General features: G+C 42.2%; 1 protein-coding gene across 3 annotated transcripts in view; it reads right to left on the reverse strand.

Annotated features, from left to right (window-relative positions):
- The window catches only part of mapkbp1 (mitogen-activated protein kinase binding protein 1), a 63,746-nt gene extending 46,848 nt beyond the window's left edge, over window positions 1-16,898 (reverse strand). For all 3 annotated transcript variants that reach the window (XM_061237178.1, XM_061237177.1, XM_061237176.1), the window contains exons 1-2: window positions 15,716-16,898; window positions 10,363-10,454 (exon numbers count right to left, since the gene is read on the reverse strand). In XM_061237178.1, the coding sequence (XP_061093162.1) occupies window positions 10,363-10,454; window positions 15,716-15,829 (206 nt within the window). In that variant the 5' untranslated portion in view covers window positions 15,830-16,898. The remainder of the gene's footprint in view (window positions 1-10,362; window positions 10,455-15,715) is intronic.
- Window positions 16,899-23,194: the final 6,296 nt, after the last annotated feature.

A 23,194-nucleotide genomic window follows, 5' to 3' on the forward strand; every position in this document is an offset into this window, starting at 1 on the left:
GGCAGAGGAGCCGGTCGGCTGAAAAGCGGCCGGCTCCAAATGGTGTGCAGAAAAGCTTTCGCTTGATTTTACTTTCTTCTGCCTTTTTTATTTTCATTTATTTCTTGTGTTAGTTTCATCTTCCCAAGGGAGGTGCACAGTGTGTGACAGGGTCTGGAGTGGGGGATCAGGCATGGACTGTACAAGAATAATTGTATGAGCAGTTGAGTTACAGATGGTGAACTGAAAAATCTATCATGAACCTCTGTGACCTTCAACTTTGTCCTCGTGACCTAAAGATCAATAAGGATTTGTGACAAACATCAAAAGATACATTGATAACTGGCCAGAAATGGAAAAACCCTTTGTTCATGCTGTAAGCTGCTGCAAATGGCAGGTAGAAAAACAGAAAATAGAGTGGGGGAAAAAAGAGCCTGTTCTATTGCAGTGTACACAGAGCTGTACACCATTTATCATCTCGGCTGCTGCTAACACTCCAGACAGACCAAGCAGTGGTAACCATTGGGAGGCATTGTTGAGCATCTAAATTTTTCAATTACAGCCATTTCCACTGTAATGTTGGACCTTTAAACAACTCCCAAGCCAAAGTTGTCCATGATAACTCTGAAACTAACTAGTAATCATATTCATATCAGTAATTTCATTTAAAATCCAATACGCGGGTATAGAGCCGAAAGAACCAAAAACATATCGCTTTCCAAATACTGCGAACTGCACAGTACATGCAGTTGTTATCATTAACAACATCCCCAGCTTTCCTGTGAGGATCATTAAATGTATTTATTGCAACGGTTCACTGGCCAGTAGCGTAGGTGATTTAATGTACCAGTACAGTAGGTCAAGGCAAACTATCCCCTTTTGTCCACCATACGTATATCAGCCTTCAGTGGCAGTACAGTAGCAGATTTATGATAGCTTTCATACCATTCTCACTCACCATCGGCTGCTTCAAGAGAAAAAAGGAGATTGTATACAGTTGGCAAACTATTCAATTATGCATACTATGTAGGATCACATGCTCTAGTTACAGGCTCTCAGGATAACTCTTAAGCGGTTAGGCTAGCTTCATTGCAGAGGCAAAGACAGTGGGGGAGGGGGGGGAAACAAAAAACAAATAGCCTTTAGCCTCAGTTCTCTGACCATAGATTAGGAGTTTAGAGAGGCAATAAAAGGTGTGAATAACACCCTGCACCAGCCACGCCCTCTATCAGCAGCACTAATGAGATCCCACAGCACTGTGGTCTGCCACCACAGAAATACAACAAGCAATAATGCAATGTACACAAGGGCTTGGTAGGAGGCCACACAGGATAGGTTAATTTTACAGTATGTCAGCATCTGTATCAGATATTGTGGGCAGCCTCTGAACTTGCAGAAGACAAAGGTTTTATATGCTGAAAAACTAAAACTATAACTGGTCAGGTACCTGAGTAAACTGAATCCGTTAATTATTTCACAAATGAATCTGTGTGAAAACTATGACATATGAATACTGATATTGAGTAGTTATCCTTGATATATATATATATATATATCATATATATATGTGTCCCTTTGTTGCATAAATGTGTCAAATAATTAAAATGTTGTTGCATGCATTTGTGTGCACACACAGGGTTAAATGCATGAGGCATGACTGACATTTCTGTGTGGCGAGTGTCAGCACATGTGAGACATGTGCCAGACTTGCCTGACTATGAATGTGTATGTGGCTGTCTAGTGTGCAGAACACTGTTGGAAATTATTGGGAGCTTGGACAAAGTCTTAAAATGGCCTGGGAATCAAATACAAGGGCAAAACAATGCCCATGAAAATGTCCACCTTGTTTTAACAAATATTTATTCAAATATTTCATTGTGAATTCTATAAATAACCAATATAATAATATACATAATATGAATACATGCCAGTTCCTGGATGGCACGCCACCCGCTCTACATGCTTTGCTGATGCTGTGCACAGCTGAGGTGCAGACTAACCTGAGAGCTTGTGTGTCATTCATGCTTGTATTCAGAAAGCTTGCTAGTGTGGCGCTCTTTGTACTGTAGCATTGGTGTACCAAACGATGGAGTCTTGTCATTCAATCAAAGTCAGAATGTTAGTGTTTAACAGCAGGAATATAATTGGAAAGAGAGGCAGTTTCATTTTTTCTAATCTCTTTTTTGTGGGTTTGAAGCCACAGGATGAAGGACCCATATAGTTCACTTTACCTGGAAGAACTACAGCAACAACATATTTCAGCGAAACCACCTGGATGGACAGATACTACTCCAGATGCACCAGAATTTCATTTTGGGTGAAGTTCCCCTAGACCCTGAGACACAAAATCCAAAGAATGATTATCCTCATTGTGCTGACAGCAACACAATCAGGAGATATTCTAAAGTGTGAATGTGCACACACACCCACACACACACATTAGCAGGAAGGAAATGCGCACTGCATCAACACTGCAAGGCTAAAAGATGCAGTGAAAAAGATCAGCCACCAAAAGGAATGGCATGACTGAGTTGGTTAGCATGTGCTGCATGTGGCTTACAAGAGATTATTCAGACACGGGTACAACCACTTTTCCAGCTACTATCACCAAAGCTGTCATTGAACAAAAGACTATTAAAGAAGTGTCACTTTGGATAAAAGTGTCAGCTAAATAACAAATTAGTATTATTATTCTCTCTAGCACTGCAGTAAATACAGAGATTTGCCAGACTGCACAACTGAAACAGGATTGGAATCTTTCACTTTACCCAAAACAGACTCCAGCACTGTGCCATCACCACCACATTCTGGGGTCAAATGTGATGTCACTGCTGCCACAATCAGGTCTCAAGCATGTTAGGGCTAAAGATAGGATTTTTCTTGACTAGGCTCTGTACACAATTTTTGTACACAATAGATTTGTAAACAAATGATTCACAAGTGGTTAAAGTGTAGTGTTACACTTTTTAAAAATTATTATTATTATTTTTTATACATTTTGGTTTCATCATGCAGAACTCACAACACGTTTTATATATAGCTCTGTAAATGAAAGCAGTCATGCTTAGGACTTTGTCGCATATCCTTTGGATGCCATGACCATTTGGAGTCTGTGAACCAGAGTCACTATCTTTCCTGGTGATGTTCTGCCAGCCCTGTACTGCAGCTCTTGCTTGTTTTGGGGGTTCATTGCCCCGTTTTCTCTTCTGCATATGAAATGCAGATGACATTGGACACAGTACCTGTGGCAGCCACACATGCCCAAACCATAACACCACTTTTCACAGATGATGTGGTATCCTTTGAGTCTTGGCCTACTTCTTCACAAACTACACCCTGGCAATCCACTACTGGTTTCCATAATTGCCGTGTAGGTAGTGCATGTAGTTCTGCTCACAAAGTTTTCTGCAGACAGTAGTCACCGACACATCCATGCCTCCCTCCTTAAGAGTTTTTGATCTGCCTGTATATCTGGATTTCTCTTCCCCATGGCGAGACTCCTTCAGTCATCAGCTGTAGAGGTGTTTCAGCACATTATTATTTTTTTTTTTTAGCTCACCAGTGCTCACCTTCTTCCTGAAGTTTAACAGTTGAGTTATTCCATGGGAAATGGACAAGGCGGTCGGGCCTGTTCCTCAGAATCACTTCACTTTTAAATAAACATACACCTTACCAACCTGTAAAGACTAAAACTGAAGCTAGCACTCCAGATCCCAAATAGTTATTGAGAAATAAATTAGGCTATCAGTAAACAACCAAGATGGTTGCATTTTATGAAGGAATCGATTTCAGATGTCCGTTTCTCTGCAGGGATAAATTGAGATTACAGGCCGGGGCGATTAATGGGGTTAATAACAGAAGAGAGAATCTGCAGGTTAACCACATGAACTAGAAATCTATCATTGAGCCAAATCCTGAACCAAATAGTTTTGTATGGAGAATAGGCTTAACCTGTGTCTGTGAAACCGGCCCATTATGTTACAATGCAACTGACTAACAGACATCAACAAAACACATTACACAAGAGGCCCAACATACAGCACAAAGGCCCATTAACCGGGAGGGGAGGATCTGACGGTGTTGGAGAGATGTACCCCTGCACGTGAGCAAATCGGCTTAGCTGGGGCATGGCCACGTGACGAGCACAGCAGACGCCCCTCGCCAGCAGCCCAGATGGAAGTGCTTTCCTACAGATATGTGGAAGGTTACCCCACATCCTTCTTAACTACTTTCTGCATTTCCAATCATGTGGGATTGGAATCTACAAGGGTTTATCCATCTGGTCGATTCTAGCACTTGAAACTGTACTTCCCTCTCAGGTTTTCTGCGCACTTGCCCCAGGTTTATTGTAAGTCGCTCTGGATAAGGGTGTCTGTTAAATGCCTATAAATGTAATGTAAGGTAATGTAACGTGCTCCTGCTCAATTAGCCAACGGCTTCTTAGAGACTCCCTTTCCCCCTTTAGAGAAGGACCAGTGCTAGCATGAAGCGAGAGGAGGACAGACTGCCGTTAGCGCACAGAGGGAGAAGGCGTCCAGGATGCAGAGAATTTGTGCCCAGAAGCATTTTGCAGCAGGGCTGGGCTCTGAGGCGCGCTCCAATTGGCTGCTGCCCACAGCCACGATTCCTGCCAGTTATGTGCAGTCTTCTTGACCCAGTTTTACTGCAGTGGTCTCATGAATAAAGGACAGACTCTGACACACATTCTCGCTTCCGCAAACATGGTAACCTCTGCGGAAAACACCCTGATCATTACTCTACGGTGAGATGTGTTTTATATGACCAAAACCATTTTAAGATTAGAAATGAAAAAGCAAGCAGCCTCACTTCACCAGATGGGGTTATCTATAAAATACCAGTATCAATAGACAATGTCAACAGAATTTTGAACTGGGCTTTGCCCTCACCAGGGCTTTGACAGAGTTCTATCCAAGAACAAATCCAAGTCTCATTCGACAAATAATTAATTGGGGCTTATTTAATAGGTTAATTTTATAATTTTATATTTTATAACTTTATTGATTTGTAACCAATATCATTTTGACATTACAATAAAATGCTGAACTTTCAGGTAATTGATTCAATAGCAGGCTGGCGGAGAAAGATCAAAGGGATAAACATAAAGATAAAGGAGTTACAGCATTACATTTTATTTAAGCCACAAACATCCATCTACCTTGTTTAAATGAATGAATGTTTTTTTTTCCAGAAAATGTAAACTGGGGTTCATAGTTAACATTTTTTTACATTCCCATTTATTTGGACTCTCGATACTTGAACAGAAACGTGGTTTGCATCACTACATAGAACTTATGTTAAATTTAAATGCTTCATTAAAGAGTGTGCTGCCATTCTTTTGTGCATTCTCTGAAACACTTATTTTATGATGCATTTTTCTCAAGCAATTACCAAATCATTTAAAATATTTCTTCCTCCAACACAGGGGAGCACAACTCGATAATTTGCAGACAGCTCTACAAATGACCATGATTTAAGCCTGTACTTGAGCACAATAAAATCATTAGGATACACAGCTGTAGCCGGTACTCATACACATGTCTGATAAGATATGAGGGAGTCAATTAAATAAGACCAGAAGTTGGCACAAAATCCTGAAACGGATGGGCCCTTGTTGTGCACCTCTGCTCGAACAGAACCGGAATAGAACTCTCCATAGACAGCGAACGATTTGTGCTGATGGCCACGGAGGCTCAAAGCTTTTAGCAGAGTAGAACCTGACTTTCCTGATCCTCAGGGCACAAACTGAAGTCTGGTTGGAGGAAAAAGAGTCTGCCTTTAGCTTCAATTTTTACACTTGTTTAAACGTGGCATCCCAAGGGACTGGTTCATCTTTAATAAATAAACACAAGGCCCAGTCTGTATTAGTTCGTGCTTTAGAGCAGGGATAGCAGCTCTCCTTTCCCACTGATTACATTTCTGGACCCAAGGGATGTTCACCCCTGCCAGACCTCTTCGTTCAGCCTCCACAGGCCGCTTGGCACCTCCCCCTCTCCGAACCTCCACATCACGCTCACGACTACTGTCTGTTCTGGCTCCACGGTGGTAGAACGAAAGAAAAAAAAAAAAAAAAAAAAGGGCCCTCGTCCTTATCCTTGTTGTACAGGTAGCAGTTGAAATTGTACTTCCCTCTAGGGTCTTTCAGCGAACTTATCCCTGGTTATAGGTATGCACTTTGTTGTACGTCGCTCTGGATAAGAGCGTCTGCCAAATGCCAATAATGTAATGTAATGTAATGTTTACAAATCAATGCACCGCAGAACACAAATCAGCACCTGCAACCTTCTCTGCACTAAGGGGTGTGCAAATAAAGGCACAGGTCTACAGCTAACCTGGCCGTGTGAATTTCATTGTGAATTTCATTGTTATTACTGACAGATAACATTGTGTGCATTTCAGTTATTACTGCCAGCTAATTTGGCTGTGAGCATTTGAGTGATGATGTACAGCTAACCAGCTTTGAGCATTTCAGTCATGATCTACAGCTAACCTGAATTTCCTACAGAAGGCCCAATGCGAAGTTGTTAATTAAGGCGATTCATTGGCCAGCACAGCTGGGATTGGGACTTCAGGGATCAGAAATGTTCTCAAAGACATTCTTCAGAAACTTATGCTGGAAGATGGATTTCAAAGGGGAACACAATCAAAGCAAAGCTCACCTCAGAAAGTTATGGTGGCCAACCCCTGTAATACTCTTTGTAAAAGATACGAAAGCCAGTGTTGACCAGTGGCAACAACAACTCAGTAGCTGCAATTCTCAGATAATGTGTACACAATAGAATTGCCACTAAACACAAGATTTGTGAGTGCTTGAATCATAACAATGGGCATCTTCCCTAGAGGAACAAAGCTTGGTTACACAGCTGGGGTAAAGAGTTGTGAGGGGAATGAAGGATAGATAACTGACGACAGTAGAATGTAAGGGTCTTCCTGAAAAGCTCAGTGAAAATCCTCCATTGGTGTCGAGACCCTGGTCAATCCAATCCAATTCATGGCCACCACACAACCCTCTACAGTCATACACACCTAGACAACTGCACCTACCGGAGTACAAATGCTCCTGCTGATGCTGTGCAATTGGACACTAGTGCATAAATGCAGGACGGCAGTGCCTCAAAAGGGACATGCTTCAATGTGGGCTGTGGTAGTCTACCCACCAGCTCACCCAACCTGGGCCCCTCACTACCCTGCCCAGAAACCTGCAGCCTTCTGCATTCATTACAGAGGCAGCGCCACTCTCGTCCAATCATGGCCGACTTCACTGCACTGGTGCTGTGTGCCAATTGGTCACACGGTGGGGGTCCCACTGCAGAGCTAATGCTTATTGACTTATTATACTTACTACATCATGTCTAACAACAGCACGTGCTCAAGCCACGTTAAGAGGGGACTGGATGGCTCTGAACAGGACCTTTAAAAGGGCCTCTCTTCTGCTCCCTCCACTCACCCTGAGCACTGAAGCCTGCTGGCATAATGAGATTAAGTGCACCGTGTGACTAACGGGCACTCAACCGTGTGTTAATACGAACCGTGAGCTTCTAATTTTCCTGGTGTAAAGGGGCCTTGTGGGCAGCATAATACATTGGACAGTGACACATTTTGTTCTTTAATTTGAGGGTACGTTCATCCATATTGGATCAAGGCTTAGGACCTTTTGTACATAGACCCCTCCCATTTTCAGGCATCAAAAAAATATTGGTCAGAAACATAATGTAGAATTAATTAATTATTTTAAATATTTCGACACATATCCTTAGCATGCAATGATTGCTTTCAGTCACCAGACACTGGGTTTCTTCCCTGGTGATGCTTTGCCAGGCCTGTATTGCAGCAATCTACGGTTCCTGCTTGTTTCGGGGACGTTTTGCCTCCACTCTCCTCTCCAACATGTAAAATGCATGTTCAATTGGATTCAGATTCGGTGATTGACTGAGCCAGTTGAGGATTTTCCACTTTGTGGCCATTAAAAACTCTTTTGTTGCTCAAGCAGTATGTTTCGGGTCATTGTCAGGGTGCATTATGTGCCGTCCAATAAGGCTTTCAACTGAGCAGATCAAATATTTCTGTAGACTTCAGAATTTATTGTAGAACCGTTCCAGTGAGCCTGTTCCACTGGGAACCATACAGGCCCAAGCCATAACACCCCCACCACCAGACTTCACAGATGAGGTGGTATGCTTTGGATCACGGGCATTTCCTTTGTTTGTTTTTTTTTTTTGTTTTTTTTCCTCACACTTTCCTCTTTCCATCACCCTGGTACATGTTACCATTTGTCTCATCTGTCCTCAAGACTTTGTTCCAGAATTCTTGGGGCTCTTTTAGGTGCTTCTTAGCACACGCTGGCATTGTTGCAGTTTACACTCCTGTCTGTCCAGACTCATTTTTATTACCTATAATGAAAACAACATTAAATATTGAAAAAAGGTAGTGGAATAGGACCAAGAAAAATATTGTATAATTTAATTTTTTTTATAAAATTGCAGATTTATTTGATTTGCACCATTATTTTCTTTTTATATAATTTTCTCATCATTTCCCCTTTTCTCCCAATTTGGTAGCCAATTGTACCCTATCTAATCCAATTAGTGTTAGCTGGGGAAACACCGCTTACGACCCCATCCCTCGGTGGCCCAGATGGATCTCACAATCCTGAGAACAAGACGCCTTCTTCAAGCCGTCTTGCCTCGCGAGGTGAGGAATTCCGAGTGCATGCACGCGCCGATCCCACTAGTCCCTGCTGAGTCCCTCCCTCGGAGCAGCGAGCCAATTATTCCGCTCCATGAGTGTCGGCCAAACTCAGCTTTGACAGGACCGGGAATCAAACCCCAGTCCTCGGTGTGCAACTGTAACAAACTGATGCCTGTTACTTTAGCTAGCATTGCGGCCCCCACTTGCACCATCATTTTCTGTCCAACCAACAACAATTGTAGAATATTCAAACAAAAAGTGTTTGATACTAACTCTAAAATATCAACTAATGATTACATCACCAATCAACAAACAAAATACCCCAAGATTGTTCAGCTACAGCGGTAAGCAAAATACCATGATGCAACAGTTAAGTTGACCTTTGAATATAAATTGTCACTACTTAATTTTATCCAAATAGACATGTCTGAAATTGTGTCATAATTAAATAGAATTCTTCAGTTATGGCCTAAAACTTATTTTATGAGGTAGCAGCAACCTTGACCATTGACCACCAAATTCTAATCAGTTCATCCTTGAGTACAAGAGGACATTTCTGCCAATTTTGAATAAATTCCATCAAGGCGTTTGAGAGATCGCGTTCACAAAATGGGATGGAAAACCCAAAAACATTATGCCTAAAAAGGTATAAAAATAAATATATAGGTATACCTTTTATACCTATATATATATATACCTACCTATATATATATATATACTTTATACCTATATATATATATATATATAGGTATAAAACATTTTTAAATCACATTACAGTACTGTACATGCCACATGATGCAAAACTATGTATTTGTCTAAAAAGGCAAATCCTGAGAGCACATTTCGAACTACATTGTGTGCACTTGTTGGTTTGTTTGAATGCAGCATGTGGATTGGCTGGCATAGTGGGCTCTGGGATTATGAAGGACAGGATGAACGGAATCAAAATAAAAATCAATGTGGAATAAGCAGGCCTACAACACTGATGAAAAAAACATCTAGGGTATTATTACAGTCCTGAGCTCTCAGAGAATGTTCAAATGCAGCTGCCTGCCTTTGGCATTCCTATAATTTGTACATTGAGATGACTGTGGCACTCCGCACCCAACCCCAGACTCAAAGCTCCCCTGCTCACGGCAGTTAAGCCACCACTCATTTTCCCACCTCACAGCCCTGCAGGCACACTCATCCCCTTCACAGCACTGAGAAACGACTTCCACATCTGCAGTTCCCCTCTCGTGCGCTCCCTCTCTCCCACCCCTGCACTCTCAATAGGTCATAATTACATTCAGTTCAAAGCTCAATGGAGCTCTGTTCAACCAGCTTCCACTTAACAAGGTCTCACAAAGCTTGTACACATTACCCTGGACGCCCTACAAAAACCATCCCGTACAAACGGAGAACTAATTCTGAAGAAACTAAACTAGGATCAGTGAATTAAAAGAACCATTTTAAGGGGAAAGAGTGCCAATACAAATTCTGCTTTTCACATTAGTAGACAAAAAGTACTAACAGCACTCAGAAATGAGATGCACTGACATCATACCAGGTTTTGGGATTCATCAAACAGGTTGCAGACCACATTAGAGAGGTGTCCTATTCAGAACACACCAGCAGCACAATGGCCACGCTGTTATGATGATGTCACAATTGACCATGGAGAGTTTGCAAACATACCCTGCTGGATAGGCCACCAGGCCCGAGCGAGGATCACAGGCCAGTCCACGGTTCCCAGAAGCAGTGATCCCCAGCACCTTCTCCAGAGTCACCTGCAGGGGGAGAGAGAGTCTATATCCAACACAGGCAAAATATTTCCTTTTCCTGAATGTTACCATTTACCTGGCCATACCCAGTCCAACTTTTCAGAGAAGACATGCGAGCAGCAGAGAACACACACAAGAGAAAAAAACCCAGGTCACCAGCAAATGAAAAAACAACAAAGAGGAGAAAACAAAACAAAAAGACTGACAGAGGATCATAACGGCCAAGCTTTGAAGTTCTGAAACCGCTCTCTCTTTGTTCTATGGTTCCAAAAGAACTTCCCTTCCCCAAAGTTTGGACCCGACTTTCCACAAAGCCTGCTTCCTTTGAAGCAATGACAAAGACCTCTGCAAGCGAAAGGGGGAAATGTCTGGCTTCCCTCACGTGGTTTGAGGGAGCACCAAGGGTCATGTTTTGACATGATATGGTGAGTCTGCACACTTCGAGCGTGTCACTTGGGCAAGCCCACACAACAAAAGCCAACGGGCACCAAGGCAGGCCGGGCTTGTTTCTGCTTTTAGCAAAGAGACAACACACGAGCCGAGCCCACGACGGGGCCGCCCATAATCGGATTCAGCTTTGGCAACAATGGCCTCTTTCACTGTCAAGTTCAAAAGTTCAAAAATTGGAGGTGGACCAGTGTGAGGGGAGAGCCCTGCTTTCTCCTGGGAGGGATGGTGATGGCCATCTAGAACAGTGATTCTCAACTCCAGTCCACCTGCCAAAGGTTTTTGTTGTAACCAGGAACTCACACCCCTGAATTAATGACTGATTGAAAATTGGTTAGTTAAATCTGGTGTGTGAGTTCCTAGTACATAAAAAAACCTTCATGCAAGTGGGTCCCAAGGACTGGAGTCGTGAAACACTGCGCTAGAAAAATGCACCCACAGAGCCTCCATCACGAGCCTATGCTTCCAGTTTGGGCTGCAAGAAGTGAGCACTTCATGAAGGTCATTTTAAGCCTTTAGCCTACTCTCATGAAGCAATTACCAAGATAAATGAGATTGTCATGAAAAACCAAAATCTTAATGGTAATTTGTCATAGCGTTCACGCAGTCTGCACCCTGATACATAGTGCACACTTACAGTCTGCACCCTGATACATAGTGCACACTTACAGTCTGCACCCTAATACATAGTGCACACTTAGTCTGCACCCTGATGCATAACGGTGTACACTTATTCTGCACCCTGATACATAACGGTGTACACTCAGTCTGCGCTTTGTTCCTCACCAGCTTCAACATGCACAACATTTTCCAGTTGCGAGGCAGACCGAATCCTCCCATTTGTCTGACACCTCCATTCCTTTGCCAGTCAGATCCCATGTGTGCACAGGTCTGCCCTCTGTCCATACGCGGAGAACTGTCCTCCTGGAGGAATGTTCCTCAGCCGAATTACAGAAAACCTCACAGCTTTAACTTAGACACCTGCTGCAGCAGCAGTCAAACTATAATGACCACACTGTGTTTCCACAATGCAGACTCCAACCTGCATTTGCCTGTTTATACCTAAAGCACTGGAGGACTTTTGGTGGAGACAAGATCAAGGTTAAACCTGGACATGTAATCAACAGGCTTCAGTAGCTACATTGGGTGGGGGTAAACAAACAACACTGAAATGCCAATATTTTCAGCTACTCTGTACAAGACTGTACATTTGGCATTTGACATTTTATATCCCGGCAATTCTATTTTTCATCCTCTAATGGGATTCCGCGTCTTGACCGCAAAGCTGTAAACCAAGATGCCGAACCACAACGACTTCCTTCACAAGAGTACTGTTGTTAACACACACACAAACACACAAGCCCTGCATGAGGAAACAAAGTTCAAACACATTTAAAAGCGCTCCTGAAATAAGTACTGTAACGGCTTTACACTATCTGCACAGAATTAGCTAAATAAGTGGGTAAGAGGTGACACATAATAAGGTTTACTTGATAGGCTCTGCATAATGATTGCCATATTTTCGCATGCCAGGACAGGGAAACGGGTTTAGGAGGTCACAGGGGTCAAGTCACAGTGTAACAGGCTAGAGCTGAGAAAACCTTTGGCGTGAGATCACACCACACCACACGACACATCGGCCTGGGGTTAAGTCACTCGCTATGCATTAGATTGAAGCCCAGATAAATGTATAACATTCTTCACCTCCTTCAGAGCTCTAGGGTAAGTTTTTAATTCTCAAGATCTTTGGTAAAGCTTGCTGTGATCTCTTTGCAATTCAAAACTATGAACTACTATTTTTTTTCCTCACAAATCACAAGGTTACTGAAGTTTCAGGAAACTCAAATAACTTGACACCTTTGAGACTTAAAAAGTGGTGCCATTTTCTCAGATTTATAGCAGGGCGTGACATTCAGTGTGAACATTAATAAAGACGGAAAATAAAGACAAAGGAAACAACCTCTGTTATAACATTTAAAACTGAAAAGGGAAAAGGCACTTCATCCACTTCATCCATTTTAGTATGTTACACAACACTCCTGTACTATTTATTTAATGTTTACATTTCCTTCTGCTTCAATGAGTCAGAGAACGCACTCATATGTGCCTAAAAGCATTCTGGGTCACTAGAAGAACAAACTGTGTAGGGCAGAACAAAACAGGGGGCTCTAACATGTTTAGTTGAATGGACACATTCAGCCACTAAAAGGGTTTAATTCCATATTTCCAAAATTCATAACCGATCAGCCTAATAACATACTTTTTTTTTTAGACATATGCATTCCTCACTAAACTGGATTGAAGTGTTGATGCTTAAGCAAGCAATGCAAGACAAGCACAAGGCACTCAAATCAGACACAGGAGCCAGTTAAAATTTTGCTTTCATTCAAATGTACAGCTGTGAAGTTTAACAAATCAGTTATGGCTCTGCATTATCCTTCACCAGAACCTCAATCGACAAGGATTTCTTTCCAGATAGCCAGAACTCGACACCTCAGAAACCCAAGTACTGCACCAACACTGTATTTGTCTAAAACAGAGCAAATGCATCTGTAAATTTTAATCTGAAATTTTTACAGTAAGGTGTGGTTGTACAAAGCTACAGGTTACTACAGTACATTAAGTAAAGGATGTAGCAGATGTGAAAAATTACCAGTGAACAACATATACAGTAGGCATGCACAGGGGTGGATACTGAAATGATGCCAGCGTTACATTGCAAGGACATTTTCTTCTGATTTCTCCACAGAAGAATGGGAAACGGCTCATTATAAAAACAAAATAAGAAACAGTTTCCATTATGTAACTGTAACAGCTGATCACCTAATCTGTGTAAACAAGGTATGGAACAGAACAAACTAGTTATTGCTCAATTAATTAACGACACTTTCCTAATGCAGACAAGAAATTTCAACAAACATTTTTGCGAAAGAGTATTCCACCTTCAGAATTTCATAGACATTTAAGCTGATTGACTTAACAATGTACTGTATTTCTACTGGTAAATTTGAACAAAACATAAAACCAGCTGGACACATGAAACCTGAATTGCCATCCATTAGCTGTGCCAAACACTGTAAAAGCATACTGAAATTAACACCTGCACACTACCCTGGCAGCACATTCAGTGATGGTCTTGAGTATCGGCACATTCGTTAATGAACTGCTGACAGCTGATTAAAGAATTGCAGGCTAGCTACTTAGAGCGATACCCCATCACTTTCAATACCCTATCATAAAGAATAATGGATTCAAGGTCCAATCAAAAGAGAAATTCCACCACAAAATGTAACTTAAGCTCATCAAATGCAACCAGAATTTTCCCTGGGTTTGTCTATTTCACTGCACAAAACACTGCAGGCTTCAAAATCAAAACTACTAAACACGACTTAGGATGCTGGACAGGAAAGCATATCAGACTATGGGAACCAAGGGTAAAGGCTTCCTTGTTGAAGCACCAGATTCAAAACTAACTCCAGAGGCAACAGGGGTTAAACAGGAAAGCACAGCTAATGTCCTGTCACAGTAAACAAGCAATCAGACAGGAATGCACAAACCGCTGTACAGAGCCACCAATCAAGAAGGTTTGTGGTATCAGCCAGTTATTAAACAAATCAATAGCCAATTTCCCATCAAACCATATACTTGTCTTGAGCTGATATTGCAGGATACCAGGAGATTACATTATTTTTCAAAGAAATAAAGTGAAACCACAGGTGGGCAAAAGTGACCTTTAGGAATGCTTGAAATTAAATGTAAGCGATAGCTCTGGTGCATGCAGAGGCATGTGCTCTACATCTGGACCCCATCTGCAACATGGATAGACAGAATTCAAAAAACCTTATGTTCCTGAGTTCAGTCTGGATGGTGTGGGTGGGGGGTGGGATAGCACGGAGTTCCCCAAGATCACAAAGTTCTTTCTTTACAGGCAGAAAATTATCTAAACGACTAAAACAAATACACAAAACACTGAGCTCTACAATCACATGCATGGGACATGCAATTTAAGGGTCTCATGACCGCCGATTGATCTCATAGTGGTAGCCGGCAGGTCCGAGCCCAGGCCAGGTGCAGTGTCTGGTGACAGCTGTTAGTGGCACGTCCGCCCAGTTTTGCACTCACACAACAGAGCTCAGGAAACTTGGATGGGAAAACGGGTCATCGCCAATGAGACTGTTCACACTGATTTACGGTAGCGCTTAAAACACACCATCACACATCGACACGGACGAATGAATACAATTTCTGTTATGCTGTTCTGGCAGTCAGAATGAAATGTTGTTGGTAGATAAAGTGTTGTGCATGATGTAAGATGTAAGATTTGCAGGAGGCCAACAGTTGTGCTTTAGCCCAATACGAAAATACTGATATTTATTATAAGACAAGAGTAGTCAAATGACATATTATGATGGAGAAAGACAAAGCACGGACCAACAATGAAACCGTCCGTCACTGATTACAGACGATGTTAGGCTACAATAAATGCCTCTGGGTAACATAGAATAGGCTAATGCACAAATGAACTGAATACAGATTCAAACGTTTTATGAATATCCGGAATAGACCCGTTTATTGCTAAATATAGGCTGATAAAATGTTATATTAGTAAACTGATATTATAAAAGACCAAAAAATAAGCGGTCTCCAGCGACATGTGGCACTGGTAAGGTGCTAAATATCGAGGCGTCCCGTGTGCAAGCAGCATGCTACCTCTTCGAACTAGCTATCTTAACAGCAACGGCATGGCGTTTAAACCAATCTACCAATTAGGATACGTGTCGCTGATATGGGCTATGGGTGAACTGAATTATATAGCATACCTTATTTGCAAGGTTCTCTTTGTTGTTCCCCGGTTTGTTCCTCCTCAGTTTGATAGATGGAGATCGTAGCAGATTTTTAAGCCGACTCTTTATTGTAGACCCTTCCACTGTCATCTTGACGTCTTCGGTAGGCTATCAGAACTAATATTTGCCTGAATCAATGGACAACCATCAAAGGCCGTATTGGTAGTCTTGGCAGAAACAATCCAAACTGAGACGTCCACCGACAAATTGGTTTATAAAGGGCTAAAACATTGTCCTCTAAATGAGCGTAGACAGCACACAACATACATGATGGCCCGGTTGCTTCGTGTTGTATTTTTTCCGCAGTGAAAGCTCTACGCTTCTAGCATATTTCTGCAAGACACAGCCGGCTAGATGGAATGGGATGTTGCCACGGGATGCATTTTCGTGAAATTGTCCATGTTGCGTTTCCACAGTCGTCAGCAGTTCCACATTGGTCGAGCCGCAAAGCGCTTGTGCTTCTTGTTGCTGGTTGCAAGACGTTAGCTTGCATTCAATGCGAAGCTAAAATCCGATTTGCTACACAGCCATATGACCAACTGGTTTAGAGCAAGCTAGATAAAGACTCAGGGAAATCCACAGCTGTGTGCTTGTTATCGCTCTCGTATCATATTGCTTTAATGGGCGAATGGACTGATACACATGGTTAGATAACCAAAAATGTCAGTATTTTAGTGACACTATTTTATTTGCTTGACAATACATTCCACTAGCAGTAATAACTTACATGCCATTACTACATTCATTTACGCAAGATTGCATTTAATTATTGCGCTAATCAATTAAATAGGCTACTTTGAATAAAAACATCTTATAGTTAAGTCGGCTATTTACTTCCATTGTCAGCTGACTTTGCTTAACTTTGTTTATCAATGGTAAAGTAGATTAACACTAAACACATAGGATGGCGTTAACGTCGCGAATTTGGCAAGAGATAACATTCATGCATAAACTTCTTACAGATGGAATCTCGATGACCCTGCAAGTCAGCTATTTACTGTTCGCTGACTAGTTACTCGAACATTACAGGATTCTTGTTAGCATTACTAGCAAGAAAGACAAAGAGCAGTTGTCATATAGTAGCTACAGTTCGGAAATGCAGCTTTCGAGTCAATTCGAGCTGGAAGTTAATTTATATATTCGTTCGTTTATATATAAACGAATTCTCACAAGCAACAGCCGTGCTATATTCATGTTTAGCACAGGATCTTCACGGCCAATTTCTGCTGGTCAAGGTTGATTTCGGAGGTGGCTACCAGGAGTCGATGGCTGTTCCACTGACGGGAAGATAAAGTTCCCGTGACTGGCACGAAGGTCCTCCCAGGAACAAAAAATAAACGTAGACGGCTAGTTAAATAGCGGATTGAAACACGTATTGACCATTTTTATATGGCGATTCAAACATCTCAAATCTCCCACAGGGAACTCGCTAGCGATACAGCCAGGCATTATCTCTATGTCCCAATGCCGTGTGTGTGTGTGTGGTTTTTTTTTTTTTTCAAGCTTTTAGTATCAATGAATGCTAACATCGACATCTAGTGGCCCAATGTGAATTTAGCAATCTAAATGTTTACTGGCTAATTGGACAGACTACCTACTGTATACTCTATAAGTATTAGGACAGTGATATAATTTGTGTTGTTTTGGTTCTGTACTCCCGCTAGGTTAAAGTGTAGACTGTCAGCTCTAATTTGAGGGTATTTATATATTGGGTGATCCGTGTAAGAAGTGCATGGTACCCCCCTTATGTGAGGAGACAATAAGTAATTGGACCGATTATCTATCTATCTTAAATAAAGTTGTCATATTTAGCACATTTCGATTCCTGCAACCCATAGACATCACCAGATTTTGGGTATCTTCCCTGGTGATTCTCTGCCAGGCATGTACCATTTTTGGATTTGTATTTGTTTCAGGGACTTATTGTCTTTTTTCTTGTTTTCAGCATGTGAGACGCATGTTCCTGTGAATTTAGGTTGGATGATTGACTTGACCAGCCAAGTACATTCTACAAAAACAGTTTGGCCCTGGCAAACAAAAAGTTGGAGCTCATTGTCCTGCTACAAGGTGAAGCTCTATTCAATGAATTTTGAGGCATTTGGTTGTATCTGAGCTGATAAGATTTTACACTTCAGAATTCCTCCTCCTCCTGCTGCTGCTGTCAGCAGTTATAGCATAAATAACGAGAAGTTCCACTAGCCATACTGGGAGTGCATACTTTGGATCATGGGCAGTTTCATTCTCTTCACACTTTCCTCTTTCTATCACTTTGGTACAGTTTGATACTCATTTAATCTGTCTATAAGACTAGGTTCCAGGACTACAGTTTTAATGTACTTTTCAGCTAACTGAAATCGGGCCATTCTGTTCTCGAAGCTTAACAGTGATTTGTATCTTGCCATGAACCCTCTGAGGCTCTGCTACTGTGTAGTTTATTTATGTAGTAGGTAGTCTTTGACACATGTACATTTATGACTACATGCAGGAGAGTGTTCTTGACTTATTTGACAGTTGAAAAGGGGTTTTGCTTCACATTATAAAGTATTCCTCTGTCACCCACTACAGGTCTTCTGTGGCCTTCCAGGTGGCTTGCTATTTCTGAGCTCTGTGCTTCCTCGCTTCTTAACAATGTATCAAATAACACACTTAATATTTTGGGTATGTCTGATCAATTTATTCAGATTTTCCAGCCTTAAGAAGGCCTGCTTTACTGGCAATGACACTTGTTTGCTCCTCATGTTGAGAGACAACAGCAAAAGACTCAAAATGCAAATGGCACACCTAGAGTAAACTTTTGTTAGTGTTCTGGTGCGTGAAGTAGTGAATCAAAAACACATAGAAGAAGTAACAGCTGAGCAGCAAACTGTCCAATTACCTTTGGTCACCTAAAATGGGGGCCAAGCATAAAAAGGGTTGTAATTCCTAGACAAATCTGTGAGTATGGATGTAGTTACCTTCAGATGAAAGCAGTTAAAGTCTGTAGTTTAACCATATTGTTTTATTTCAAACCTAATATGCTGGAGTAACAAAAACAAAGTAGCAAAAACAATACAAATTGGTTCACTATCTTCTACTATTTTCTCAATATTTTCTCAAACTATAGAACACAACTTCACATAACTGGTAAAAATGGACAAAAGTTGACAATTCCATTTTGTCACTGTGACAGCGTGGCAGCGGGAAGTAGCCCAAATAAGCAGGGCACTCTTGTTGCTCAAAGTAGAATAAACAAACAGTATTTCTATATGATGGCACCCACTACTCTCATATCTCATGGATAGCAACATTCAATATTTCCATGTATTTCTCCATATATTCAAAGCATCTAAAGCAGCGCTACTGAACTCCACATCCTGCAGCCGCAGTGTCTGTAGGCATTTGCTTCAACTGTGTGCTACACCACCTGATTTCACTAATTAGCTTATTGTATGAACCAAGCAAGCAAATTAAGTAGTGAAATCAGGTGGTGTGGTGAACGGTCAGAGCAAATACCTGCAGACACTGCACCCCACAGGATGCTCTAAAGCATGGCTGAGAGAATGAAAGATGGTTGGCACAATGGAATGGCTGTCCATAAAGGGTACTGGATATACAGTATTACTTTCAATCATTGATAGCTAGCAGGAAACAATTTACAAAACCATGTAATGCCTAAAAAGTTTGTGTTTTTATATGGAGTTGAATTACATTATTTGCCAGTTTGAACAGAGCATCCTGATTGGCCAAGCCTCCTGATCAGATAAAGAGTAGGAAATAAAATAGAAATATAAACTTGGAATAAAGTGAAGTATTTTTTCTTGGGGTGAATGAAAATAATTATTCAAAGCCAAGTTTAGTTCCAGCCCTGCAACTAGGCCTCTTTGATCACCTCACACTCACGTCTAAGTTGTTCTGAAGATAAAATCAAACTCTTTTAGTCACTATGCCCCCAGCTATTAGAACAAGCTAACTGTCAACCTGAGCTGTGTCCCAAGCCTATTTTAGTCTATAAATCAAGTCTATAAATATTTATTTTAATATTTTTACTGTTATTTCATTATTGTTCTATCATGGTGTACTTTTTATGTGTTTTTTATTATTGTGTGAAGCACATTGCTTATTTGCTTGTGCATGAAATATGCTATATAACTTAAGTTTGACTTGACTTAAAAATGCATTCGTTGCTTGTATATACTTACAGGTGACCCCTTAACCTTGACCCCTTAAGTATCACCCATTTTCTTAAAACATCCTTGAAAATTACATAGACAAAATAAAATGGTTACTATTCTTGAACCCTTAGGCATAATCATGGTCTCTTTGGGGTTTGTTTTCCAAGAGTCAGAATTGCTCTTAGTATTACTAAAACAAAGTTACAGAAGCTCACACACAGTGGAAGGTTTTATTTTTTCACTGAAAAGATATTCTGCTTTTGAGTTGATACAGATTATTGTGTATCCTGGTGCGCTTAGAAACACAATGGAGCCACAGCCACAACACTGGACAAGTCCCCTTTCAAATGTCATCACAATATCACCAAAAATGAGCATTATACATTGTTGGAAACAAAATTACATTATGTTGCATTATGTGTCTTATGAGGTATAAAATACTATCCTGAGAAAAAGTGTTTGCACTTCCCCCCGCATGTCACCCTCCCCCTCCCTCTCCTTGTGCCCTCTTCAGACTGCACCAAGTCAAGAACATTGTAAAAAAAAGTACATTAATAGTACATTAATACAATAATAACATATTGTAGGCCACTGTCGCTCGCTGTACTAAAATCAGTCAGATTAACACCAAAAACATGTTGAGCTTTTATACAGCGCTGGAGGGCTGGCTATTGCTAAAGATCTATTCAATTAATGAATCAACTGTAACGTTTTTTTCGATCCCTGATGTAAAATCCAGCTATGACCAGCTTGAAATACCAGCTACCAGCTGTTTGAAATCATAGCTTGAGCTGGTCAAGCCATGTTGAGTATGGAGCTGGTCTAACTGGCTAGCTGTTCCAAAACTTAGCTTGAGCTGTTTTATTTCAGCAGGGTAAGTTAGTAATTGAGAGAGATTGGGAGCTTGGAAGCTAGTTGTAGCTAGCTAATTAGTGAGAGAGATAGTTCACTAGCTAGCTAGCTGGCTATAAGTGAGAGATATTGTTTGTGTAAATAATGAAATAGCAGACGGTAGCTTGTATCTGTTGTGGATCTGTATTAGAACTTCAAGCGGGGACATAAACACACTGACACTTCCTGGTTGCTGCTGGGAACATACCAACTCTAACGGGGGGGTTCAGCACTCCAGTCCATTATAACATCTCCCCTTTTCTAGATGATAACTCTACATCATAACTGAATGTAACCCTTTTACAAATTATCAATGTTACTTCGAATTCACAAATTACACAAATCGCAAATTCAATTTCAAATCCAATTGGCCCCTTTTTTTTTCTTTTTTTTTTCTACAACAATAATAAACCAATAACCAGCCCGTTCCACACAGTAATAAAACATTAACGTCCAGTCTATAAATCTAGTCTGTTCGGCACTTTCACCAGCCTGCCACTGGTCGTCCTATGCCCTGCTGTGGGCGGTGGGTTGCCTGCGGGCTGGTGCATCTCACTCCTCCTCAGCGGTCTGACTTCCTGAGCGCTCGTGACACTGTCTGCATTCTCGTGCGTTGTGTTGTCATGGGGACTGCCGTGTTGTCGTGTTGTGTCAGGCGCGCTGCCATCCTGCATGCTGTGTTGCTCAGGGTGGTGTCTGATCGCTTCCTGCTCTGCTGGCCACAGGTCCACCCGATTACGCCTGTAGAACGTCCCCTCCACATCCACCAAGTACGATCTGGGGCCCACCTGCTGCAGGCACACCCCTCTCCTCCAGCTGCCGGTCCTGTCCCCAGGCAGAGGCTTCATCCTGATATCTTGGCCGATACACAGCTCGGGCAGATCTCTGGCTGACCTGTCATACCAGAGCTTGGCTGTCTGGTGTTTTGCTCCAAGAGCGAGTCCGCGACTGGGAGTGGATTCTTCAGCCTCCGAGACAGCAGTCTTTGTGCTGGACTGCTGAGCATGCCCTCTGTGGGCGTGTTCCTCCACTGTAAGATGGCTATCCATGGGTCATTCCCTGCGCTGGCTGCCTTCTTGCACAAGTTTTTTACTATCTTCACAGCCGACTCAGCCTTCCCATTCGATTTTGGGTGTCTGGGTGAAGACATGACATGGTCGAAGTCCCATTCTCTTGCAAACTTCCTGAATGTTTCACAGTCGAACTGAGAACCACAGTCTGTAATCACCCGGTCAGGCTGCCCGTGCCGTGCAAATTGGGCTTTGCACCTCAAAACTGTGGTCTCTGCTGAGAGATCTGGGAGAAGCTCTATCTCCCAAAAGTCTGAGTAATGGTCAACCATGAGCAGAAAGTCCTTGCCTGCTTGTCTGAATAAATCCATGCTGAGAATCTGCCATGGGCGCGTAGGAAGTGCGTGTGACATCATTGTCTCTCGCTGCTGCTCATGTGAGTATTCATTGCACGCTGAGCACTGGCTCACATAGTCCTTAACTTCACCGTGCATGTTAGGCCAGTACAGCGTGTCTCTGGCCTGTCTGTAGCAGGCATCTCCTCCCACGTGGCTGGCGTGGATGCGTTTCAACATTTCTGCGCGTAATGACCGTGGAACTATGACCCGCTGGCTTTTAAAGAGCACTCCATCTTGTGCACTGATCTCATCCTGGACTGACCAGTATTCTCTGATCGCCAGGGGAGTGTCCTCCCGCCGATCTGGCCAGCCACGAAGCACCACTGCCCTCAGTATCCAGAGACTTTCATCCCCCTCTGTGTGCTGTCTGATTTGAGTCAGGCGCTGGCTTGTGACATTCAGATAATCAGCCTGATTGATCTGTTCAATGTTCTCTTGCTCCCTCTGCAGGCTACAAACTGTGTGCTTTGTGTATCTCACATCAGTTCTCTGTGCTGGGGCTGTGGCTCTGCTCAATGTGTCACTGATGTGCATGTCTGGCCCTGGCTTGTACACTACCTGTAGTCCTGGAGTGTGAGCAACATGCTCTGCAGCCGTTTTGGTGCTGCGAGGAGGGGCTTATTGAATATCGAGATGAGTGGCTTGTGGTCTGTTTCTGCTACGATCTCCCCTCGCCCATACAAATAATAGCGAAACCTCTGGCATGCAAACACTATACTCAAACACTCCTTTTCGATTTGCGCATAGTTCTGTTCTGTCTGCGTCAGTGCTGGCGATGCATATCCAACTGGCTGACCCCCCCTGCAGGAGACAGCAGCCAAGCCCCTTGTGGCTCGCATCACTCTGGATAGTGACCGGCTTGGTCACGTCATAGTATTTCAGGATCGGGGCTGCTGTGACTAAACGCTTAATTTCCTCAACTGCACCATCATGCTTGGGGAGCCAATGCCATGGAACGTCTTTATCTAGTAGCCTCCGCAGCGGCTCGCTTATTTCAGAGAGGCG

The sequence above is a fragment of the Conger conger genome, chromosome 1, assembly GCF_963514075.1.
Source record: "Conger conger chromosome 1, fConCon1.1, whole genome shotgun sequence".
Taxonomy (NCBI): Eukaryota; Metazoa; Chordata; class Actinopteri; order Anguilliformes; family Congridae; genus Conger; species Conger conger.